Below are 23997 nucleotides of genomic sequence, written 5' to 3'. Positions count from 1 at the left end.
GGCTCTCCTGGCAGGCTGTCCGGGTGACCAGCAGTGAGGGTAGGGTGATGGGGTCTGCAGCATTCTGCCCCTTCTCCAGCATGCTGGCTCAGTGTGGGGAATAGGAATGGACAGGTGGAAAGGTGGATCCGAGAGTCAAATCTCCCAGGAGTGGCTGTGGAATCAGGGGTCATCCTTTGCTGTTTCTAAGCACTGGCTCGAGCTGGGACCTCTTTCCTGCCAGGTGGAGGGTGGGTGGGTGGGTGTGAAGCAGGACCTGCACACCTGTGTCCTAGGCAGGAGGAGGTCCAGGGGTGGGCCGGGGATCTCTTGTGAAGCTGAGGGCCAGGGCACAAGGGAAGGGGAAAGGCTCAGACCTCAAGATCCTAGTGGTAAGAGTGTGAAGGTGTCACTGACCTGAATTCCTGAGTTATGGGGGAGGAAGGGGCCACGGGCCTGGCTGGGTCTGAGGGAGGAGGGGCTGGGGGCCTGGACTCCAGGATCCGTGGCTTTGGGGCTTACCCTTGGGAAGTGGGCATACTCTTGGGGTTTGCATGCTCCCAGCTACAGCTGCTATTAAACGCAGATCAAAGAAGGGGATTAAAAGGTCAGGGTTTAGGAGGAGGTGGAGAGGATGGTCTGGGAAGGGGGCAAACATGAAAGTATATTCCTTGGGAGACATGGAGTCTCCAGAAGATTGAAGGGCAGAGAATTCAAGGAAGTGATGTGTTGAGAAAGAGAGGTTGAAGGCAGCAGTCGGGGAGACAAAATTATGGAGACATGGTGAGGGAAGATTCTGTAACGAGATGGACTTGAAGGGGCATGCCAGAAGAACAGAGAATCCGGGTGAGAACCAGGGGCGGCCATGGAGGTGATGGCAGGTGGAGCCATGGACAATCAGAAGGGACAGAACAGGGGTGCCTGGCTGACTCAGTCGGTGAAGCACACGACTCTTGGTCTCGGGGTCGTGAATTTGGCCCCATATGGGTGTAGAGATTACCTAAAGGGGAAAGAAAAAAAAAAGGGACAAAACAGAATGTCTATGTCTATGGGCAACAGGAAGAAGAGAGTGTTTCGTGGGAATGGTAGCTGTCAGAGCCCTCAGCTCAGGTCGGGGTGATTCAGGCCACTGTTAAACAGCCAGTAGGGAAAGGAGGAGGAAAGGGGGGAGTAAGGGGGACTTAGGAGCCAGAGGCTGGGAGAGTGCTCTGGGAGCACACCCCACATTTTCAGTCCTGCCTCCCCAGGGCTGGTTAAACTCGGGGTCCACTGCATCACGGGCCAGAAGGTCGCCATCAAGATCGTGAATCGGGAGAAGCTGTCTGAGTCGGTGCTGATGAAGGTGTGTGTGCACTAGGGGAGGGCATCCCTTTGGGGCCGGGATAGGGGGAAGCGAGGGAGGCCATGCTGACCTCCATTTCTGTGTCCCCCGCTGACCCGCAGGTGGAGCGGGAGATCGCCATCCTAAAGCTCATTGAACACCCACACGTCCTCAAGCTGCACGATGTCTACGAGAACAAGAAATATTTGTAGGTATTTATAGACACCCAGCCCCCCATGCACCCCCCACCCCAAGTTCCTAGGGTGGGACCTTTCTGGAAACAAGGCCTGGAGGGGCCTGGAGAAACTTAAGCTCTCCTGGCTAGAGCCACTGAAGGGCCAGTCAGTCCCTTCCTCCTGCACAGAACACCCGCCCCCACACACATACACACACATAATCCTCCTTGTTCCCACACTGACTGGCCTGACCTGGCCTGACGCTAAGGGCCAAATGTGCCCTAGCAACAGGACAGGCAAGCGTCAGCCATCCTGGTGGGGGACAGAGGTCTGTCCGGGCCCGTCTTCCCAGCCCCAGTCCCCCGCCCTACTGCCTGCAGGGAACACTGTCTACTAGATAATCCAGCGTTCCTCAACCAGATCCAGCTTGCTAAGGGCAGCTCCCCAGCCTACTCCCCTTGGCTGAGGCAATGGGGGCTTAGCAAAGCCTGAGGCTCCATGAATCCTGCTTCTTCCTAAACCCACCCCCCTCTGCAGCACTGGGGCTCCCCTCCTCCTCCCACATAACTCTGAGTGCTATGGTGGACACCCCAACAATGGCCTTCTTAGGAGTTCCGAGTCTGTATCTCAAAGTTGATTACCCCCCAGGAACATGGGAGTGCAGTCCAGCTGCCCAGGGTACAGACAATAGGCCTTTGTCTGGGCTCTGGTGACCCAAAGGACAGCTGGGCTGGGCAGCGGGTGAGAGGACAGACCCCTGCCCCCACCACACAGTTCCCAGGATGAACTGACTCCAGTACCCATCAGATGCTGGGGAGGGTTTCCCCAGGCAGGAAGCTGCCTATCCCCAGGTGCTCATGGGAATTGTAGTCCTCAGGCTTCCCCAGGTGTGACAGCAGGGAGGGTTTTTGTCACCAAGTGGTGGAGCTATCACTCCCACTCCTCCACCTAGGTAGGCATAGGGGGGCCCATGGGAGTTTGGACTTCACAGAGGACTATCAGCTTTCCAAGAGCTCCTAGAAATTGTGCTTTTGTTCCCAGGGGCTGATGGGAATCAGAGTTTTAGCCTCCGGAGCCTGATGGGATTTGGAGTCTTAAGGATCCAGGTGGCTGATGGGAATTAGGAGTCTATGTCCCAGAGGCTTATGGGAGTTGGGAGTTTTAAACCTCTCAAGAGCTGACGGGACTTGTAGTCCTTTACCTCATGGTCGTTGACTTAGATCGGCTCACACTGCAATTGATATTACCAGGAATTAATGAGAATTTGCATTTCTGCATCCCTGAGGCTTATAGGAATGAGAGGCTTGGCTTTCCAGAAGCTAATGGGAGTGGGGGAGCGGTAGGTGTCTTTATTTCCCAGGGTCCTGTGAGAATTGAGGTGTTTCTGTCCTCCAGGTGCTAACGGAGTTGTCTTATCCTTGAAATAGCTAGGAGTCAAAGTATTGATACTCCTAAAGTTGCCATGGGGGTCTCTGCTGTCCAGAGCTCAGGGGAATTGAGTTTTGGGTTCCCAGAGGCTGATGGGAATTGGAGTCTCTTTTGCTCAGGGACTCATGGGAATTGGAGTCTCCTCCTCCCAGGAACTCCCAAGAATTGGGATTCTCTGCTTCCAGGGGTCAGTGGAATTGAGGTCTTGTGCGGGGATCCAGGGGCTTTTGAAAGAGAGAGACCAGGCTCTTTGGTCCTCCACATGCCCCTTCCAGCCCTCTGCCCCCTCCACATCCTCCCCAGGTACCTGGTTCTGGAGCATGTCTCTGGAGGTGAGCTGTTTGATTACCTGGTAAAGAAGGGGAGACTGACACCCAAGGAGGCCCGGAAGTTCTTCCGCCAGATAGTATCGGCGCTGGACTTCTGCCATAGCTACTCCATCTGGTGAGGGGGCAGCTTGAGGGGAGGCCGGGATGAGCACTGCCCACAAGGCTGACTGGAAGCCAGTGTGGTGCAGCCCCAAAATAAATCTTTATTCCTTTTTAAAAATTGAGATATAACTCACGTATCATAAAATTCACCCTTTTAAAGTATACAATTCAGTAGTTTTTAGTATATCCAGTGTTGCTCATTGCTGCTATGTAATTTGGGAACATTTTCCTCACCCCCCAAAATCATCACCTCGGACCCATGAAGCAGTCACCCCTCCAGCCCCCCTGCCCCCAGCCTCTGACGACCACCAGTCTGCTTTGTGTCTCCATGGATTTGCCTATTCTGGACATTTCATATAAATGGAATCCTACTATATGTGGTAGTCTGTGTCTGGCTTCTTTCACTCAGCAAAATGTTTTCAGGGTTCACGCATGTTGTAGCATGTGTCAGTATTTCCTCCCTTTTCGTGGCTGAATAATACTCCGTGGTGTGGCTACGCCATATCTCGTTTATCCATTCCCCAGTTGATGGACACTTGAGTCGTTTCTCCTTTTTGGCTCTCGTAAATAATACGGACACGGGACGATCAAGCACAGGTTTTGGTGTGTACCTGTGTTTTCGATTCTCTGGGGGTGGAACTGTCACGTCATATGAGAACTCTGCTTAGCCTTTTGGGGAAGCGCCAAACCATTTTCCAAAGCAGCTGTACCCTTCACCATCCCCGCCAGTGGTCCACGAGAGTTCCAATCTTGGTACATCCTTGCCAACACCTGTTATCATTTGACTTTTTGATTATAGCCATCCCAGTGGGTATGAAGTGGTATCTCATTATTGTGGTTTTGATTTGCATTTCCCTGCTGACTAATGATATAGAACATCTTCTCATGTGCTTATTGGCCATTTGTTTATCTTCCTGGGAAAAATGTCTGTTCAGATCCTTTGCCCATTTTTTTTTAAAGATTTCATTCATTTATATTTGAGAGAGAGAGAGAGAAAGAGCATGAGTGGTGGGGAGGGACAGAGGGAGAAGCAAACTCCCCACTGAGCAGGGAGCCCGACGCGGGACTTGATCCCAGGACCCTGGGATCATGACCCGAGCCAAAGGCAGACACTTAACCGACTGAGCCACCCAGGCACTCCCTTTGCCCATTTTTTATTGAGTTGTCTTTTTATTATTGAGTTGTAAGAGTTCTTTGTTCGAGGAACAAGAGATAGCTCTAGGAATAACTCCTAAGAGGTTGTTTTTTTTTTTTTTTTAAGATTTTATTTGTCAGAGAGAGAGAGCACAAGCAGGGGGAGCAGCAGGCAGGCGGAGAAGCAGGCTCCCCGCTGAGCAAGGAGCCCCATGCGGGACTCAATCCCAGGACCCTGGGATCACAACCTGAGACGAAGGCAAATGCCTAACCAACTGAGCCACCCAGGCGCCCCCTAAGAACAAATCTTCTATTAACTCCATATTTTTCAAGTATTTTCTCCCAGTCTGTGACATACTTTTGAGTTTCATTTTTTTAAATTTTTTTTTAGATTTTATTTATTTGACAGAGAGAGCCAGAGAGGAAACACAAGCAAGGGAGTGTGAGAGGGAGAAGCAGGCTTCCCGCTAAGCAGGGAGCCCGATGTGGGGCTCGATCCCAGGACCCTGGGATCATGACCTGAGCTGAAGGCAGACACTTAACGGCTGAGCCACCCAGGCGCCCAGGTTTTTTTTAATTTTTTAAAAGTTTTTATTTATGTAATCTCTACACCCAACGTGGGGCTCGAACTTATGACCCTGAGATCAAGAGTTGCAGACTCGGGGTACCTGGGTGGCTCAGTTGGTTAAGTGTCTGGCTGGCTCAGGTCATGATCTTGGGGCACTGGAATCGAGCCCCCAGTGGGGCTGTGCACCCAGCGGGGAGTCTGCTTGTCCCTCTGCCCCTCCCCCCACTTGTGATCGGGCTCCCTCTCTCTCTCAAATAAATAAAATTTCTAAAAAAAAGGAAAAAAAAGAGTCGCGTGCTTTACCGACTGAGCTAGCCAGGCGCCCCGCTTTTGTGTTTTTATAGCAATGTCTTGTGAAAAGCAAGTTTTAAATTCTGATGAATTCAAGTTTGTCAATTTTTTTTTGACAGTTTATGCTTTTTTTGCCCTATCTATAAATCTTTGCCCAGCTCAAAGTCCCTAGGCTTCACCCTATATTTTCTTCCGGAAGTTATATAGTTTTAGCTCTTGCATTTTGGCCTGGGATATATTTCAAATTAATTTTTGTCTGTGACCTGAGGCAAGGGTTGAGGTTCCTTTTTTTAACACATGACTGTCCATATGAAAAGATCGTCCTTTCCTCACTGATTGGCCTTCAGCTCGTCTTTCAGCCTCATTTGTCTGCTTCCTTCCCTCTCTGGGAGGGGATTGGAGCTGGGGTGGGTGTCGGGGTGGAGGGCCTCAGAGGTGAGGATAAAGCTTGGTGATGGAAAGGCAGTCTATTGAAATTGTCCACACCTCCGCAGAGACAAGACCCAGTCAAAACCCTGACATTACACGCACTGACCTCTAGGGGGCAACAATCAACGTATTTAACAACAAGTATGACCCAGTTACTGACCACTTCCAACAGAACTGTAGAATCCTCAGGCCCCACCTCCCCCCAGACACCAACCCTTAAAACTTGAGGAGTTTTGCTCCAGGGGACAGGGGCCGGTGTCTCTGGGGAGAGACCACTGACTGGCTTGGTGACCATATTCTTTTTATTATTCAGTATAGAAATACTTCAATATTTCAATAGCTCAACATTAGCCCTCCTACCTCAGAATCTTACTTGGTATCTATTCAAATATTTGTGTATAAAATGGTACACTGTCTGGGGTCTGCTACAAAATAATCCAGTGGAGGAAGGAAAGAGTATGTACGGGGAAGGTTTGCCCTGAGCTGATACGGGTGAGGCTGGGGGATGGGTACATGGGGCTTCCTTAGATTCTTCTCACTACTTGGGAGTATGTTTGAAATTGTCTGTAGTAGTTTCCAGAAGTGCCCGCCTCTGAGAGATAGCAAACGGGGCCTCGGCCTCCAGGAGGAGGGCAGAAGCCTAAGCCCCACCTCCCTGTCTCAGCCACAGAGACCTGAAGCCCGAGAACCTGCTTTTGGATGAGAAAAACAACATCCGCATCGCAGACTTTGGCATGGCGTCTCTGCAGGTGGGGGACAGCCTCCTGGAGACCAGCTGTGGGTGAGTGGGGGCCCGGTCTCCGTAGTCCCGGGGAGGGGGTGAGAAGCCGGCCATAGACTCACACCGCCTCTCTCCCACAGGTCCCCCCACTATGCGTGTCCGGAGGTGATTAAGGTGAGTGAGCAGGTGGAGAGGAGGGAAGAGTGGGGGAAGCATGGTGGAGGGACCCTGTCATGGCTGGGCCTTCTTTCCAGGGGGAGAAGTATGACGGCCGCCGGGCAGATATGTGGAGCTGTGGAGTCATTCTCTTTGCCCTGCTTGTGGTAAGATGCCCCTCACCTCTCCTGCACCATTTTCTAGAACAGTCCTGCCTGGTGGGAGCACAGAAATTAAGTTCCATCCTCCCCTCAGGGGTTGTCTTCCAAATATTTAACTGGTATCAGGAAGGTGGGAGGTATAAACTAAGGGACCAAGATCCTGGAGCACACACCCCCGCCCCGTACCCAGGGCTAACCACTGAGTCACAGAACTGTGAGCTAGTCTAAGGTGTCCCAGAAAGGGACGGGGCAGCCAGGAGCCCTTGGATGGCTTGAGACAGTGGCTGTTCTGGGGTGTTTGTTGCAATATGGTAATCACTAGTATAATCAGACGAGGCCTGTCAGCCTGGCTCTTCCCCCAGGGCCTTTGTACCTGCTCTTCTCGGCCTAGAACGCTCTTCCATCCCTACCAGTCCCATTGCTCATCTAGTTCACACCTAGACTTCTCTTTGCTCTCAGTTCTACTCCCACCCCTCACAAGGCCAGACCCTCTGGGGGAGGCTCTGTCCTTCCTGGCAACTATCAGAGTTGCCAGTGTGCGTTCAGTTTTGCAGTTCCTTGCGTGGTGTCTCCTTTCCTTCTAAATCCTCAGCTCCCAGAAGTCAGGGCTTTTGTCTTTGTGTATTTTATTCCGTTGGCTCATCATTGTGACCTGAGTTGGCACATAGTCAGCCCTCGTGAACACGTGTGGCACAAATAAATTGGTGGTTTACTCTGTGCCAGGCGCTGTTCCAACCATGTTACCTCATGTACTTCTCTCGAGAACCCTGGAGATGAGAAGTGACTGGCCCACGGGCACGCTGCTGGACAGTGACAGGGCTGGGATCAGTGTTTGGTCTCATCACCACTAGCCTATGTGACACTGAGGGGACTGAGGCTGAATGGGCGTGCCTGGGGCTCACAGCACCCCCAGGGAAGATAGGGGGACACCTGAGGGGTGGACTGCAGGCCTCAACCCTTCTGCAGCCCATCCAGTTGCGTTCAAACCCCCTGCTCCACCCCTGTGAGCAAGCAAGTCACTCTCCCTTTCCTCATCTGCCCAGTGGGGGGAGTTACAGTACCTGGAGTCGTGAGCGTTTCCATAGAATGTCCCCGTCAGCCTTTTGAGCGGCGCGCCATTAGTGGCAGTACCTCGTTGCCGTTGTTACTACAGCTGACCCTCGTAAGTGATGAACTCCGTATTTGAGAGGCTGCACACTCCCTGGAGTTTATCTGTAACCTCAGAATCATCACCACTCTTCGTTTCCGAGGTCGTTCTCAGATGTGCGCAGAGCAGAGGGAAAGCTGAGTCGCCGTCACGCGTGTCCCAGCTGAGGCTGCGAGGGCGACCCTCTGCTTTAATTCTTTCCCCCTTGTTTCAGTTCATCTTGTAAACAAGTGTGTTTTTTGCGGTCTACTGAGTGCCACGGTTTTTGCTTTTTTGCGCGGTTTGGTGGTGATTTTAAATGATCCCGCAGCGGAGCACTGAAGTGCCCTCATGTGTCCCTAAGGGCAGGAAGGTGGTTTTGTCCGTCACCAAGGAGATACCTATGCTAGATAAGCTTCTTCGAGTGCGAGTTACAACGCTGCTGGCCACGCGTTCCGTGTTAACAGATCAACTGTATACGAAACGACGTCTGTCTTAGCTTGGTCTCCTGTAACAAAGGTAGACAGGGCGGCGAGCACACCACTTACTTCTCACTGATCTGGAGGCTGGAAAGTGCAGGACCCAGGTGCCAGGCAAACGGCAAACACACGGCCATGTCGCATGAGACAGACAAGCAGAAGTCCCATCCAGGCTTCCCAGCCCTAGACCAGCATTGCGGGGTGCCCCTCTCCCCTCTCCCACACACCTTGCATCCTCTGTCCAGAGGCCTCTGACACCAGGAGCAACACCTGGAAAAGCCCTCAGAGGCTCATGCTCTCACCCCTGCAGGTCTTCATCCAGCATCGTCTCCTCCGAGATCTCTTCCCCGACTCCCTTGCTAGACCTGGCTCCCCTCTCACGCTACCTGCTTGTTCTGCCCTGTGTTTCCTCATCACGCACCCTCCCATCTCATTCCATGTGTCCCTTTGTTGTTTGCTCTCCCCACGACTCATTCAACAACTGCTGCTTATTCATCCGTGCGTGCCAGGCACTGTTCTAGACAAACTTCTGTGGGGCCAGGGACCTGGTGGTGACCCCTGCTCCAGCCCTTGCGGCAGATCAGAACCTGGGAGACACCAGGGGTGCCTGCATCATGACATAGCTGCTAAAGTTCGTTCACTCATTGGGGTCTTGCAGTCTAGGGTTGTGAGCTGTATGAAGACAAGGGCTTGTTTTGTCTATTAGAGATCCCTGACCCAAAATGGATGCTCACCTTTGTTGAACGAATGCATGCGGATTACCTCTCCTAAAACTGGTCTGGGGAGAAACCTGTTTTTAAGATGCAGCCTCCGAGCTGCAACCCCAGCCTCTTAAGCCCTGGGGCCTGACTTGTCCGTTGCCAAATCCCTGCTCTGCCACTTACGAGCTCAGAGGCCTTGGGCAAATTGCTGGACCGCTCCATGCCTCAGTTTCCCCATCTGTAAAGTGGGATAATAATAGTCCCCTGCCTCGCGGTGCTTGTGGTAAGGACTAAATGTGTCAATTTCTCAAGCGCTTAGGCTCTCGCCTGATATATCCTAAGCTCTATGTAAGGGGTCCTGTTATTTCTCACTCAGGGGGCTCTGCCCTTTGATGATGACAATCTCCGCCAGCTGCTGGAGAAGGTGAAACGGGGCGTCTTCCACATGCCCCACTTCATCCCTCCAGACTGCCAGAGCCTCCTGAGAGGGATGATCGAAGTGGAGCCTGAGAAAAGGCTCAGTGTGAGTTGGGGGGGAGCAGTGGGTCATGAGAACAGAATCCCTAGGGGGGCGCATAAGGATGGATTTCCAGGACCTGCCTGTCAGTCCCCCGGGTGATGCCTGGGGGGGTGGTGCTGAATGAGCCGCAGCCCAGGGTCTGCAAAATCTACCACTCCAAACTGGGGAGAACCCCCACAGCGTGAGGGGTGCCACTGTGCATGCAGGCAATGTCCCAGGCCTGTCCACAGTAGTCACGGGTGGGGGCACTTAGTCGCCACTAAGGGAAGACCTAAGCTGTCATCCTGCCCCTGGTGGAGAGGAGGGGGCACTGTTAGGGACCCCCAAGGCCACCTCATCAACTTTCCTTGCGGCCTACTGTGTTCCTATGACCTCATTTCTGCTTCTCTCCCACCCACCCTCCCTCCGCACAGCTGGAGCAAATTCAGAAACATCCCTGGTACCTGTGAGTATGGGACAACTGAGCACCTGGCTCCCTGGGGGAGAAAGGGAGGGGGCCCAAGTATCCAGGGTCCCCAGCAAGAGAAGCAGCTAGAGGGTGGGATACCAAGGTTCCTCAGTGAGGAGGGGCTAGGGACTCGGATTTCTGGGTCCTAGGGGAAGAGGACACAGGCGGAGCAGGGGCTGGGAGCTGGGACTCCTGGGTTCCCAAGAGCAGGCTGGGGCCCAGGACACCTGCGTCTAGGGTGGAGAGGGCTCGAATCCCGGACGCCCAGTCCCCTGTAACGTTTCTTCCCCTCCCCAGGGGCGGGAAACACGAGCCGGACCCTTGCCTGGAGCCAGCCCCAGGCCGCCGGGTGGCCATGCGGAGCCTGCCATCGAACGGAGAGCTGGACCCTGACGTCCTGGAGAGCATGGCTTCGCTGGGCTGCTTCAGGGACCGCGAGCGGCTGCACCGCGAGCTGCGTAGCGAGGAGTAAGGACCCCCTGCCCCACCATGCCCCTGCGGCCCACGGCCCGCGAGCCGCCGCAGCGCCCCAGCACGCCTGCGGAGGGCGCACGCACGCCCCGCGCACGCGCAGACTCCCTGGGGCGTGGCGCCCAGGCCGCTGGATGGGGCGTGGCTTAAAGTTCCCACGTGGAGCTGTTCCCGGAGGAACCACGAGGGGGCGGTAGGAAAAGTGGAAAAAAGACAAGATGCTGAAAATTACCTGTAGGCGCTGAGACAGACTTAGTGCCCATGTAGTGCTTACAAATAGAAAGTGCTCAGTTATTAGGTATTGTTATGACTACTATTATTACGGCTGAGTAAAGCAAGGATCAGGTGTGCACCGACACACAAAATCCCACCATGTTGATGCCCAGGAAGATGGACCCATGGACAGAGATACCCCGTGTACCAAGCCCCCGAGAGCCACAGCTGCAGGGAGGGGATGAGACCTCTGGAACCCGACACCCGACCCCAATCGTCTCCTACCCCCTCCCTCCCCTTCCTCATCAGGGAGAACCAAGAAAAGATGATATATTATCTGCTTTTGGATCGGAAGGAGCGGTATCCCAGCTGTGAGGACCAGGACCTGCCTCCCCGGAATGATGTCGGTGAGAAGGCAGGGCTGGGAGTCCAGACCCCGGGCTTCGGAGGGAGGAAGGGGCTGCAAGCTTAGCTTCTGGGTTGAGACCCCCTGACTTGCTCTGGGCCTCCGTTTCCCCCTGGGTATGAGTGCCCTATATAGCTGGGCGCAGACGGCTTCTGACTGGGTTGCAACCTCCACCCTCAGACCCGCCTCGGAAACGTGTGGATTCCCCAATGCTGAGCCGTCACGGGAAGCGGCGGCCAGAGAGGAAGTCCATGGAAGTTCTGAGCATCACGGATGCCGGGGGCGGCGGCTCCCCAGTGCCCACCCGACGGGCCCTGGAGATGGCCCAGCACAGTCAGAGGTGGGAGCCCCTGCCGCTCCCGCGGACCCACAGCTATGGGTGGGGAGGGGGTTCACGGTTCTAGCCCCAGCTCCAACTCAATGGCCCCTCTCTGGGTCTCAAGTCCTCATCTCAAAAGAGTGTGGAAGGGAGAGGACATCTGAACCTTGAGAAACCCACACACTTGATTAAAAAAAAAAAAATCTCTCCTGGAAACAGATCCCGTAGTGTCAGTGGAGCCTCCACCGGTCTGTCCTCCAGCCCTCTCAGCAGCCCAAGGGTAAGCCCCGATTCATTACAAAGGGGTAACCTGGAGCAAAGACTGAGCGGCAGAAACCACAATTCTCATGAAGTCTTGAGGCATTGCCTCTCTGTCGCTAAAGGGCCCCCAATCCCACATAGGTATTTTAGTGCATTGGGCATTTCCACCTCCCATAGGATTGGGCTTTTAGTGTCTGTCAAGGGCTCGTTTATTCGCTTAACAAAAGCTAATTGAGCTCCTACTGTGTACCAGTCACTGTGCTGTAGCAGTGAGCATGATAGAAAAAGTCTTTGTCCCCCTAACAATGTGGGTTGGGAGGGGGAAAATAATTGGACTACAAGTTCCAGCATGCATCGGGACCCACCTCCGTATGCGCGACTGGGGTTCCTATAGGCTCCTGGGAGTTGTAGTCCGATCACCCTTGTCCACTCTTCCACAGAGTCCTGTCTTTTCTTTCTCACCCGAGCCCGGGGCCGGAGATGAGGCTCGGGCTGGGGGCTCCCCGACTTCCAAAACGCAGACGCTGCCTTCTCGAGGCCCCAGGGGTGGGGGTGCCGGGGAGCAGCCCCCGCCCCCCAGTGCCCGCTCCACGCCCCTGCCTGGCCCCCCAGGCTCCCCGCGCTCCTCTGGGGGCACCCCCTTGCATTCCCCCCTGCACACGCCCCGAGCCAGCCCTACCGGGACGCCGGGAACAACGCCACCCCCAAGCCCCGGTGGTGGCGTCGGGGGAGCCGCCTGGAGGAGTCGTCTCAACTCCATCCGCAACAGCTTCCTGGGCTCCCCTCGCTTTCACCGGCGCAAGATGCAGGGTACGGGGTCCCTGAGGGTGCAGGGGCTGGGGGCCTGGATTTCCACGTCCTGTGAGAAGATGGGGTTGGGAGTAGAAATTCAGGTGTTGGGGAGAGGGGGTGTGGCTTCCAGCTCTGGAGGAGGAGCCTGTCTGAAGGACACGTCCCTTCAGTGCCCTGGCTCATCTTCCCATTGGCTCGTGGCTAGCAAGTTCCACCCTCGGAGGGCGTGGCCTAACGGAGGGGACTGCGGGCCCGCGTGACAGACCCCAGAATGATGGGCAAGTGTTGACCATACTCTCCCTTCTCTCACCGCCCCCCAGTCCCCACAGCTGAGGAGATGTCCAGTTTGACACCAGAGTCCTCTCCAGAGTGAGTCTGACAGGGAAGGGAAGGGAAGTGAGAGAATGGAGGGAGGGATTTATTCCCTGAGCCCCATCCTGACCTACCTCCAACCATCCCTTTCACTCAGGTTGGCAAAACGCTCCTGGTTTGGGAACTTCATCTCCTTGGACAAAGAAGAACAAATATTCCTTGTGCTAAAGGACAAACCTCTCAGCAGCATCAAAGCGGACATCGTCCATGCCTTCCTGTCGGTGAGCGGCCTGGGTCTTAATGTGTCCCGGCCAGCAGAGGACTACAAATCCCAGAACCACCTGGGGTCGGCCGCTTCTCTCTGGCCTGACTTCCTCCTGAGGCTCATGGGATCTGTAGTTTTCCGTTCAGAATTGGATTGGGTCACTGTAGGGGCAGGGAGGTGGAGAGGTTTACTGTACCCTGGGGCCTGGAGGTAGTGCAAAGGACAACTCCACAGAGTATTGGTGAGTTGCCATTCCCCGACCACGAGGTCTGAGATTAGAGGGAACAAATTTTTCCATTGGACGCCCCTGGTTCTTTGCTCTAGGAGCTAGGGGACTTACAGGTTTTGAGACAGATAAGGCAATGCTTGTGGAGGCCGTGAAGTTTGTGTCATGTGATTCTGGAGCCTGGGGCTGATACCTAGATGTAAGAGTCTCTGTTAGGTTCAGCCGTTCCTCTGATACCCTGTTCGTAGTTGGACAAGAAAACTACAAGTCCCAGCAGGCAGTGGGGCTCCCAATGGCTTTTCTGTTATTCTTTCCCCCGGTGGCTGATGGAACTTGTAGTTCCTTGAGTGGAGGTAGTCATGGGGTGGCTATCCGTGCCCTGGAATCAGGTCATTGGAATCATCCCCTTCTTTTGTCCCCCGCCTGTCTCAGATACCCAGCCTGAGTCACAGTGTGCTGTCACAGACCAGCTTCAGGGCCGAGTACAAGGCCAGTGGCGGCCCATCCGTCTTCCAGAAGCCCGTCCGATTCCAGGTGGACATCAGCTCCTCAGAGGGTCCAGAGCCTTCCCCACGACGGGATGGCAGTGGTGGGGGTGGCATCTACTCTGTCACCTTTACGCTCATCTCCGGTAAGCTTCCCAAAGCTAAAGACTGCCTTCAACCTGGTGTGTGGGATGTTCAAGACAGTTGAGCTAGGATAGTGGCCCAAGAGGGCAGCAAGAGGGAAGAGATGGTACCCAGCTAGTGCTGACTGCATGAGCCCCCTCCTCATTCAGACCCCTGTATTCTGTCCTTCCCCCTTTTCTCATTGACACTTCATGGACATTTTTTTTTTTAAGATTTTATTTATTTGATAGTGGGGCAGGCACAAATCGGGGGGAAGGGATAGAGGGAGAAGTAGGCCCCGCTGAACAGGGAGCCCAATGAGGGGCTTGATCCCAGGTCCCTGGGATCATGACCTGAGCCAAAGGCAGACGCTTAATGGACTAAGCCACCCAGGCACTCCTTCACGGACATTTATGATGTTCCAGGTGCTTTACATGCACTGTTTTATTGAAGCTTCCCAGCAGCCTTTGAGGTATTAGTGCTAACCCACTTTACAGAGGAGAAAACAGAGTCCTGTTGAGGTAAATTGACTTGACAGAGTCACATTGCAAACCATGACAGAGCTGGACTCAACCTAGCCCTGCTGACCTTGAAGTGTGAGCTCCCTTCCTATTTTGTTAAGACTGTACGGCAGAAGATCAAAGATGTGGCTCACTGCTGTCCAATGTCATTCCTGCACCCAGAGCAGACATCACCAGTTGATCACAGCACTTCTTCCTGCTGAGCTCAGCTGTAGCCTCAGAAACTGCAGGCAGCCATGACCAATCAAGAGTTGGCACCAGAGATGAAAACCACAGAAATGTCTTGCTTCCAATTCAGCTTGGTTCCTGAGCCCTGATGACGAGAGTTTGAATAACAAGAGATGCTTCTGTTTGCTGCCCTTGTTAGCAGTCTTAGTATGTCACAGTTGGGAGATGGGCTTGCTCCCAGAGTTTCTAAACAAGGCTGCCACAACGTTACATCACAAAAATGAATTACAACACTATTTATTTGCCCCTTTCCCTTAAAGACTAATTGCAAGACTTCCTCGATTTTAAGATTTTTTTTTTTTACTTCCCGATTATTTTTCTTGTATTCCTGGCTCTTCTTGGCCTCCACTAGAAACTAATGATACAGCCTATTTAAATAGAAAGCCACACCCATCATCATTTTAACTCCAATCTTTCTTAGCCGCCCATTTGCAAACGGTGGGTTTATGCCTGGCCCCAACACAGGGCAAGAAATTGAGACCAAGAGGAGGAGAGTGCTTTGCTGGGTTCCACAGGGTGGGAGGGCCTTCCCTGTCCCTGTCCCCAAGTCAGTGCGTCTCTGTATCCCCTCCAGGTCCCAGCCGTCGGTTCAAGCGAGTTGTGGAGACCATCCAGGCCCAGCTGCTGAGCACTCACGACCAGCCCTCCGTGCAGGCCCTGGCAGGTGAGAAGCAGCGGCCCAAGGCCATGTGTCCTTCTTTTATCCTGTGGGCTGGAGGGGAGACCTCCTGCTGAGCAAGTGCCCCAGGGCTTTGGTCTGTGGGCAGGATCACAGGTTCTCAGAGAGGCTGGGGCATGAGCTCCATCCGGGATGGGCCATCCTGACCTGAGAAGTCCTCGTGCCTAGGGAGGGCACCTCCAGGGGTCCCTAAGAGGATGACTAGTCTGTGTCCAGGTTGTGTAACTTCCTGTTAACAAAAGTTTTGGAACGGTGTTCTGGAGAAGGGCAATCAACCATCCGGGTTTGTTCAGATCCCCCAAACAACCCCTTGTAGGCTCCCCTGCGCCCTGTTGCTAAGGAGCGTTTCCCCTAACAACCAGGGTAGCGGAAGGCAAGGGGACCTCTAGCTGCAATCTGGGGACTCGAGTGTGATCTCCTGCTGTGACAGGCTGTCTCTTAGTGAATAGTGTCATAGCCAGAGTCTGTGAGAATGTCCCCTGGAGTCGGGCCTCTGGGTCTCATTGGGACTAACTTGGCCCAGTTTCCAAAGCCACAGGGGCTGGAGGGGCCCAGGATGCATGACCTGCTGTCCTGGGGTTGCCAGGTCTGGTTGCACATGGGTGTCCTCCTGGCAGCTGTCCCCCCAGGCTTCTGGCCCTGCGATGGGGGCCCCTGGCCTCACCACAATGTTGCTGGAATGTGTTCCTTGGGGTTCGGCAGCCTTGACTTTCCTGAGGCCACAGTGCTTCCTCCTCCACAGATGAGAAGAACGGGGCCCAGACTCGGCCGGCTGGCACCCCACCCAGAAGCCTGCAGCCCCCACCTGGCCGCCCAGACCCAGAGCTGACCAGCTCTCCCCGCCGAGGCCCCGCTAAGGACAAGAAGCTCCTGGCCACCAATGGGACCCCTCTGCCCTGACCCCAGGGGGCCGGGGAAGGAGGGGAGCCCCCTCCACCCCCCTTCCCTGCCCCCCAACTGTGAATCTGTAAATAGGGCCCAAGGAGTATGTAGGGAGGGGAGAGACACAACAAACCCGGCCTTGCCCTGCAGGGATGGGGCTCAGGGGGCCGTGCCCAATTGGGGGGTGGTTCTAGGGGGGACTGAGGGCAGGGGAGCTGTTTCTATTTTATTTATTGATTAATTTATTATTTTATTTATTGATCAATCTCTCTGCGGGGTGGGGTGGGGGAGGGACGGGGGGCTGGTTGGGGTGGCTTAGCAGATCCGGNNAAAAAAAAATTAATAATAATAATAATAAATAGCCTTGAGCAGGGATGGCTGGCTGGCCTTGGCCTCTCACTTCCTGGGTGGCCCTGACCACACCGACCGGACTGCCCATTCACAGGGTGATCTGCAGGGAGATGGGGGAGGCCGGCGGGGGGCTGAGGCTGGGGCCTGGCTGGAGACACAGGGTGCAGCCATCCAGGCAGGAAAAATCCACGGCAAACAGGCCGAAGAGCGTGAACAGCAGCATGGCGATGGCCCACTCGCAGGCAGCGGAGGCCGAGCGCATCGGCCAGGAGTGGAGGATCACCACTTCACACCCGGGTCAAGGGTCACACCAAGCAGGAAGGAGCTGGGAGCCCAGCGGAGTCCCCAGGGTCACCAGGGCTGGGTGCCCTCTCCAGACGCACTTGCCCCGCCCCGGCCGGAATGGTCTCGGAGGGACACCCACCCCCGCGGCTCCCAGACACTGTCACAGGGATGCCCTGCTCCCCATCTAAGGCTGCTTCACGAATGTTCCCCTTGCACGTTCCTCCTGCTCGTATTCCACTTCCGACATCCCAGAACAAAGTTCTTATCTTACCCACGGACTTCCCTGACCCCATTGAGACTCCACCATCACCATCTTCCCCTTGCCCGGCCAGACAAGGAGCTGCCAACCGCTTCTTCCTTCAAATATGCAGCGTGTCCTAAAGACACCCCCAACCCGGCCGCCAGCCTCAGGCTATGTTGGCAACTTCCATCCCCTACCCGTGGCCCACAGGCCCCTCCCACTCGCACCCTAAAATTTCTTCCTCCTCCTGGCGTCCCCACCTGGCGACAACTCTGTCACCCACTCAGGCGCCTAGCAGACCCTGGAGACTCATCCTCACCCCCTCCCTCTCCTGATCCCCATGGCCAGCGGGTCACCCTAAGGCCTATCCTGCTGGCCTCATGCATCTCTTTCTGTTCTTGCGTCTCTCTTCTGATCTGCCCTGTCCTGTCTCTAGCTTCTCACCCCCCTGCTCCAGAACATCAACCCTCCTTCCTCCCTCCCTCCCCCTTTTTCCCTCCCTCCCTCTCTCCCTCCCTCCCTCTCTCTCTTTCTTTCTCGATACACCCAATGTGGGATTTGAACTGACAACCCCAAGATCAAGAGCCGCATGCTCTACCAACTGAGCCCTCCAGGCGCCCCCTGAAAACCTTTTCAACCTCCAGCCCACGCACACTCCGAGCTCAAACTAGGGGAGAGGCCCTTGGTTTTCTGGGAGCCCCTCACTGCAACAACCCTCCTGCTTCTCGGCCAAGCCAGCTCCCACTCACTCCGAGATCAGCTTAGACATTATTTCATTCAAGGATTTTTAGACAGTAGATGAGGCCGACATCACCCCTGATCCCATGAATCCTAGAGCAAAGGAGAGGTGAGAGCACCCACACACAAGGTAGTTAGGGCCAGAATTGGCCTTGTTCCTCACCTGCTCATAAACTTCCCATGGCTCCCTATTGCCCCCAGGAAGAAACCCGAGTCTTTAAAGCCTCACCTTAGCACTGGAAATCCTCATCTCAGGCCCTGCCAGTGGCCTTCTCTCCAACCTGGTTTTTCCACCCTCGGCATGCACCTGTGGTGTGTCCCCAACCTCCCAAAGCAGGCGAAAAGCAGCTGGTTCGCAAGAACAGCTCAGAATTGGCCAGTTCTCAGACCCATCCTTGCAGAACCCCAGCCCCTATCACACTCCACTGGCCATCTTTATGGTTCATTTCTTGGCCCCAGGGCCAAGGGATATTTGAGCCCCACAGAAGAAGGGGCAGCCAAACTGATGATCAGCCCAGCTGGGATTTTAAAAGGGGCCAGCACAGGGCGTCCGGGTGACTCAGTCACTTACGCAAACGACCCTTGGTTTCGGCTCAGGTCATGCTCTCGGGGTCCTGAGATGAAGCCCAGCGTGGGGCTCCACACTACCAGAGTCTGCTTGTCCCTCTCCCTCTGCTCTTCCTCCTGCTCTCTCTCAAATAAATACATAAAATGCTCTAAAAAATTTTTTTAAATAATAAAATACAAGGGGCTGCTGGATCTTATCACCAACCGGGCCCCTGCAGAGGAGAGATGCTTGCACAGCTGCGGTAGCTAAAGGTTCAGCTGAGGGCCAGCCCTTCCCACCCATTTCACGGGATTCAGTTTGCGGCTCTGGGAAATGGGACTGCCCACTCCATGTGCTGGAACAATCCCAACTAAGCAGCTGTCCTCCAGGCAGCGAGCACAGGATCTAAGCTTGTTTCCCGGTAGGCTGTTCTGAACACCAGCAGCCTTCTGGCCTCCCGTCCATTCTCCCCAAGGAGGAGATGGGTCCCTAAGGCTGAGTTGGCAGCCTCTCCTCTCTCAGGGAGCTTTATCAGTAACAACTGCATTTTACGGATACGGACACTGAAGCACAGTGATGTGAGTCACCCGGAGGCGTGCCGGGCTGGCGGAAAGATTCTGGGCTGGGGTGACTCAGAACTGGATTGGGTAGAGTCTTCAGTGCGTGGTAGACAGGCTGGTAAATGGTTAACAACCAGCTCTGATTCTCAGCATTGGCCAATTTCTGTGTTGTGAACACTCCCACCAAGGCCAGTGGGAACTGCTGGTATGACAGCACCAAACGTGGAGCTGGGAAGAGACACGGACGGCTCTCGAGAGCCTGTGTAAGCTGCCTGCCGTCCAGCACGAGCTCCACCATTGGACTTCATGACGGGTCTTGGCCAAGGGACTCCCCCTATCTGAACCACAGATTCCCGTCTTTGCCAACATGATGCCCGGCACAGGGCAGGTACCCCAAGCAGACTGCTGCCTCTGGCTTACCATCATCCCAATATTTCTTGGGGGCTCACTGTGCTGGGCACCGATCTAAGCACCTCACATGCATTTCTCCCTTATTCCCTACAATGCGGGGGGCAGCCCTGTTATTACCCACATTTGATAGAGGAAGGAGCTGAGCCGCTGAGAAGTTCAGCCAGTGGAGTTTCCCCTCCCCCTCCCCAGCTAGGACGTGGGGGAGGTGGGCTTCAGTCCAGGCTGCCTGACCGCAGGGTTGACACCTTCCACGACACTAAAATCCTGAGGAGATTGAGGCCCAGAGAGGACAGGGCACTGCACATTGCATGGAGCCGACCCACCCCGATGAAGAACCCCCGACCCCTGTCCGCCGCCCCGGTAAGGATACTGGCCACCATGAGGATGGTGCAGAGGCTGCAGAGGCCCAGGCGGAGGGGCCCGATCCAGGGGGCCCCAGGCTGGGGCAGGCTCTTCATCCGCCAGCAGAGATAAAGCTGCAGCCAGAAGTAGAAGTTGCCCGCGAATAAGGCAAAGAAGGCCCCTACCAGGTGCGTGGGCAGCTGGTTCTTTTGCTGGGAGGAAAAGGGACAAGAGTTGAGAGGACAGTAAATACACAGTGGGGGGAGGGGTCCCTGACCCCCTCAATAGACTGCTCACTGCTGCGGCCTCACCCCCCAATACAGGACCTGAACCGTAGGCGTTCAGGAACTACTAGTGCAACAAACCTTTCATTCTCAACTAGAGTGGGGGAGGGCTGATATTGCCACCCAGGAGTAAAAACTGGCTTTTGGGGGGCGCCTGGGTGGCACAGCGGTTAAGCGTCTGCCTTCGGCTCAGGGCGTGATCCCGGCGTTATGGGATCGAGCCCCACATCAGGCTCCTCTGATATGAGCCTGTTTCTTCCTCTCCCACTCCCCCTGCTTGTGTTCCCTCTCTCTCTGGCTGTTTCTATCTCTGTCAAATAAATAAATAAAATCTTTAAAAAAAAAAAAAAGATTTGTTTAAAAAAAACAAAAAAACAAAAAAAAAACTGGCTTTTGGGGGGGCAAAAAAGTTCTTAAAGATTACAATGGTTTGTGGCTTCCAGATATATAGTATATGTTATTTAATATTTTTTTAAATATTAAAAGTTGAATGAGGGGAAATGGTGACCAGCGGGAAATGTCTTTAGAAGGTTCCTTAGGGGAGCAATATAATAATTTTAAGAAGAGGGGCACCCGGGTGGCTCAGTTGGTTAAGCGTCTGCCTTCGGCTCAGGTCGCGATCCCAGGGTCCAGAGATCAAGCCCTCCATCAGGCTCCCAGCTCAGCAAGGAGTCGGCTTCTCCCTCTGTCCCTCCCCGCTGCTCATGATTTCTCTCTCTCACGCCCTCTGTCTCTCAAATACAAAAATAAAAATCTTAGGGGCGCCTGGGTGGGTCAGTCGTCAAGCGTCTGCCTTTGGCTCAGGGTGTGATCCCGGCGTCATGGGATCGAGCCCCGCATCAGGTTCCTCCGCTGGGAGGCTGCTTCTTCCTTTCCCCCTCCCCCTGCTTGTGTTCCCTCTCTCTCTGGCTGTCTCTCTCTGTCAAATAAATAAATAAAATCTTTAAAAAAATAAATAAAAATAAAAATCTTAAAAAAAATTTTTTTAAGAAGTTAAAGTTGAGGAGCACAGGAATAAATGAATGAGTGATGGGGAATTTTTCTTAACAAGTGGGAGGCAGCGTCTTATCCTGTGGTATGGAGTCAGAGACATCACAGTAAAATTAAATAACAATATAAAATAATCAATAGGCTTTCTCCAATCGATTATCCATTCATTTGTTCTACAAATATCTACCGAACTTCAAGGTGAAAGGTGAAGAGTGTGAGTTCTCGAGTCTATGAATCTGGGTTGTTTCTGACCGCCGCGAACCAGCTGATTAAAACAAAAACAAAAACAAAACAAAGCAAAAAACAAAAAACAAAAAAAACCCTCTGTGCATTTGACCAAAAAGGGTCTTTCTAGGGCTCTCGCGCGGATGGATGAAAACCTACACCGTGTAAAGCCTAGCGCCCCGCAAGGCGTGAGCGCGCCATCTAAGTGGCAAGAATCAGTGACTGAGTAATTTCATTATTAAAAGGGGAAAGAGGCAAGAGACGGCAGTAAATTACCCCAATCTTCTAGGGTTCAGTGAAATAATTATACCAAGAGCCTCCCACGCGGGACTCCAGAGAGCGGAGGAGATCACCTCTCTCCCCCGCCCAAGGACCACCAGAGAAATACAAGTCCCAGAAGGCCGTGCGCGGACAAGCCAGCGGCCGCGGGGGGTGCTGGGAGCTGTAGTCCCGGACTCGAGCTGGTTGGAGCTCCTTGATGGGCTCCACGAGCCCGTGCCATCTCACCTGGAAATTGCCCACCACCGAGGTGCCCAGGGCACACAGGAGCCCCGTCCACATGATCAGCTGGTTAAGCCATTTTCCGACTCCCCAGTCCCGGAGCTGGTGGTAACGGATAATGCAGATCCAGGAGGCTGGGAGGAGAGGGAAGTGGGCGGGCAAGCCGGACCCGGACTCCTGGGGAGGGGTGCGGAGAGACTGGGCGTCTAGGGGTGGGGGCCTAACCCCCACATATGGGGGAAGGGTGGGGGCTTGGACTCCTGGGGCTGGGGCTGGGGCGGCAGTGGGGGCTTTCGCCCTGAACAGAAAGGGCTGAGAATATTTACCCATAACAGCCCCCGTGTTGAGCAGCTGGCTGAAGATGCAGCTCTGAGGCGGGTAAGATCCACAGAGGCTGGGGAAGAAGAAGGGTCATCCTGTGGCTCCTCGGAGCCAGAAGCCCCCTTCTCCCTCGGAACGCCCCACCCCCACCCCGCCAGTGACATAACTACCTGATATAGGGGAAACCTTCGGTGAGGTTCACAGACCTGTTGGTCACTGCAACAGCAAAACTGAAGTATAGGGAGACATCAGAGTGGTTTTTAAGGACACCTTTTCTTTCTGTTATCCACAGAAACAAGGACTTCTAACTCCCTCCCCTTCAGACCCGGGAGCCCAGGCCCCCAGCTCCTCCTCCCTCAGACCCAGGAGTCCAGACCCCCCAGCCCCTCCTCCCTCAGAGCCAGGGGTCTTCTGCCTCTAACACTCACACGGTCCAGACTCCAGCGATAGCCCAAAGAGCCAGGAAGGCAGGCAACATGGACAGGTAACCCCACATGCCGGGCACTGCAGGGGAAGGAGAGGGACCATGAACCTTTCTCTCTCTCTCAGGTGAGGAATCTGCCCTAAGGGTCCAGGTGCATCAGAAGGTGGCCTCCTGGCTCTGAGGCCCTCAGGCTCTGAGGCCCCCATTGGCTCCCAGGGAGGAAACGATGGGTGAGGGTCTGGTCTGAAGAGGTCAGCTCTCAGCCAGGGGCACTTTCCCTCTTGTAACAGCTGTCTTTCCATCCTGACCTCCCAGTTTTTCCAGGCTGGCCTCCCTCAGCCCAGCTTCCGAGCCTCTCCAGCTCTCCATTGCCAGCATGTGGGCTTCCCCAGAATGCTCACCTGTCCGAACTTCCTCCCTCTCGCTCTCCGAGTCCTGGGCCCGGGCTGTGGGAGAGGTTGGAAAAGGAGGGGGGACGTGGGGTAGGGCTCGGGCAGTGTCGTGGCAGAGCCAAAGTCCAAGCAGCAGAACAGTCTGACCTTCTGACTGTCTGACCTGCCACTTTCTTCAGGATCTCACCCCCAAACCGCCACTTCCCCACTCGGAACATAGCAGGCAGCACCTTAGTTCGCTTCAAGGGGCCCCCAACTTCCTTCCTTCAGCTTTGTAGGTTCAATGTCCAAGTGCCCAGCCCTTGTCCTCCCAGGATCCAGAATCTGAACCTCTAGCTCTCTCCACCCTTCCTCCCTTGAGGACCCAGCAGTCCAGGCCCCCAGTCCCTTCTAGAATTCCTGCATTTGTTTCTAGCCCCTGGGGTCCAACCTCCTAGCTCTTACCTCCTCTGGGGCCCCAGAATCCAGGCCCACAGGTCAGATTCCTTTCTGGGTGCAGTTTCTGTCCTTAAGCTGCAGGGTATGGGGCCGTGGTGACCCTGCCTCCTCCCCCTCACTTGCCTTCCCCTCTCCCTTCCTCTGAGCCAGCTGCTGGAATTCCCCAGTGGGCAGGCTCAGGGTGGGAAGGGAGACCTTGGTGTCGAAATCTCCATCCGATGAGGCTCCCCACTGAAAGCAATTGCTTCCTCTACCCAGATCATTCTTTTCTCTGTCCCACATAGCAACCCTCAACTTTGTGGTTTCCTCCTGTCTTGGTAATCAGACATTTGGGCCCCAGCCTCCTGCTGCTTCCCCTGGACCCAGGAGCTCAGGCCCCCAGCCCCCTCCTCCCTCAGAGCCCAGGCCCCCAGCCCCCTCCTCCCTCAGACCCAGGAGCTCAGGCCCCCAGCCCCTCCTCCCTCAGAACAGGAGTCCAGACCCCCGAGCCCCTCCTCCCTCAGACCTAGAAGTTCCAGCTACCTTCTCCCTCAGCACCCCACCTCTCTTTTTTCAATTTGTGGTAGAATTCACAAAACATAAAATTAACTATTTTATAGTGAACAATTCAGTGGCATTTGGTACATATCCAGTGTTGTGCAACTACCACGGTTATCTAGTTCCAGAACTTTCTCATCAACCCCAAAGAAACCCTC

At 54.6% G+C, this 23997-nt stretch overlaps 2 protein-coding genes and 1 long non-coding RNA gene across 5 annotated transcripts in view; 1 reads left to right on the top strand and 2 right to left on the bottom strand.

Annotated features, from left to right (window-relative positions):
- Positions 1 to 16574, top strand: part of BRSK1 (BR serine/threonine kinase 1) — a 20167-nt gene extending 3593 nt beyond the window's left edge. Inside the window, exons 2-19 of one of the 2 annotated variants that reach the window (XM_034672860.1) lie at positions 1227 to 1321; positions 1423 to 1508; positions 3208 to 3348; positions 6422 to 6538; positions 6619 to 6652; positions 6733 to 6801; positions 9478 to 9624; positions 10035 to 10066; positions 10367 to 10537; positions 11063 to 11160; positions 11340 to 11499; positions 11698 to 11758; positions 12180 to 12549; positions 12852 to 12900; positions 13001 to 13124; positions 13767 to 13965; positions 15266 to 15355; positions 16113 to 16574. In XM_034672860.1, the coding sequence (XP_034528751.1) occupies positions 1227 to 1321; positions 1423 to 1508; positions 3208 to 3348; positions 6422 to 6538; positions 6619 to 6652; positions 6733 to 6801; positions 9478 to 9624; positions 10035 to 10066; positions 10367 to 10537; positions 11063 to 11160; positions 11340 to 11499; positions 11698 to 11758; positions 12180 to 12549; positions 12852 to 12900; positions 13001 to 13124; positions 13767 to 13965; positions 15266 to 15355; positions 16113 to 16270 (2201 nt within the window). In that variant the 3' untranslated portion in view covers positions 16271 to 16574. Of the gene's footprint in view, positions 1 to 1226; positions 1322 to 1422; positions 1513 to 3207; positions 3349 to 6421; positions 6539 to 6618; positions 6653 to 6732; positions 6802 to 9477; positions 9625 to 10034; positions 10067 to 10366; positions 10538 to 11062; positions 11161 to 11339; positions 11500 to 11697; positions 11759 to 12179; positions 12550 to 12851; positions 12901 to 13000; positions 13125 to 13766; positions 13966 to 15265; positions 15356 to 16112 lie in introns of those variants that run through there. The other variant, XM_019807131.2, reaches the window with a different exon arrangement.
- On the bottom strand, positions 14162 to 16172 carry LOC117804598. The gene is made up of 2 exons (XR_004629179.1): positions 16035 to 16172; positions 14162 to 15599 (listed from the first exon to the last, which is right to left on the bottom strand). It is a non-coding gene; the product is annotated as an uncharacterized LOC117804598 (long non-coding RNA).
- A 14-nt stretch (positions 16575 to 16588) lies between the features above and the next one.
- Positions 16589 to 23551, bottom strand: TMEM150B (transmembrane protein 150B). 2 transcript variants are annotated; one of them, XM_019807134.2, is made up of 8 exons: positions 23309 to 23551; positions 22874 to 22918; positions 22477 to 22552; positions 22255 to 22278; positions 22054 to 22121; positions 21734 to 21861; positions 19756 to 19939; positions 16589 to 16888 (listed from the first exon to the last, which is right to left on the bottom strand). In XM_019807134.2, the coding sequence occupies exons 3-8, from the start codon at positions 22542 to 22544 to the stop codon at positions 16692 to 16694; spliced, it is 669 nt and encodes a 222-aa protein (XP_019662693.1). In that variant the 5' UTR covers positions 22545 to 22552; positions 22874 to 22918; positions 23309 to 23551; the 3' UTR covers positions 16589 to 16691. The 2 variants fall into 2 exon arrangements, with proteins under 2 accessions (XP_019662693.1, XP_019662691.1); XM_019807132.2 differs by having other exon boundaries at positions 22219 to 22278; positions 23309 to 23542.
- Positions 23552 to 23997: the final 446 nt, after the last annotated feature.

This window comes from Ailuropoda melanoleuca, chromosome 12 (genome assembly GCF_002007445.2).
Source record: "Ailuropoda melanoleuca isolate Jingjing chromosome 12, ASM200744v2, whole genome shotgun sequence".
Classification (NCBI taxonomy): Eukaryota; Metazoa; Chordata; class Mammalia; order Carnivora; family Ursidae; genus Ailuropoda; species Ailuropoda melanoleuca.
The sequence above is the reverse complement of the archived record's forward strand: the minus strand, read 5'-3'. Positions and strand labels throughout refer to the sequence as shown.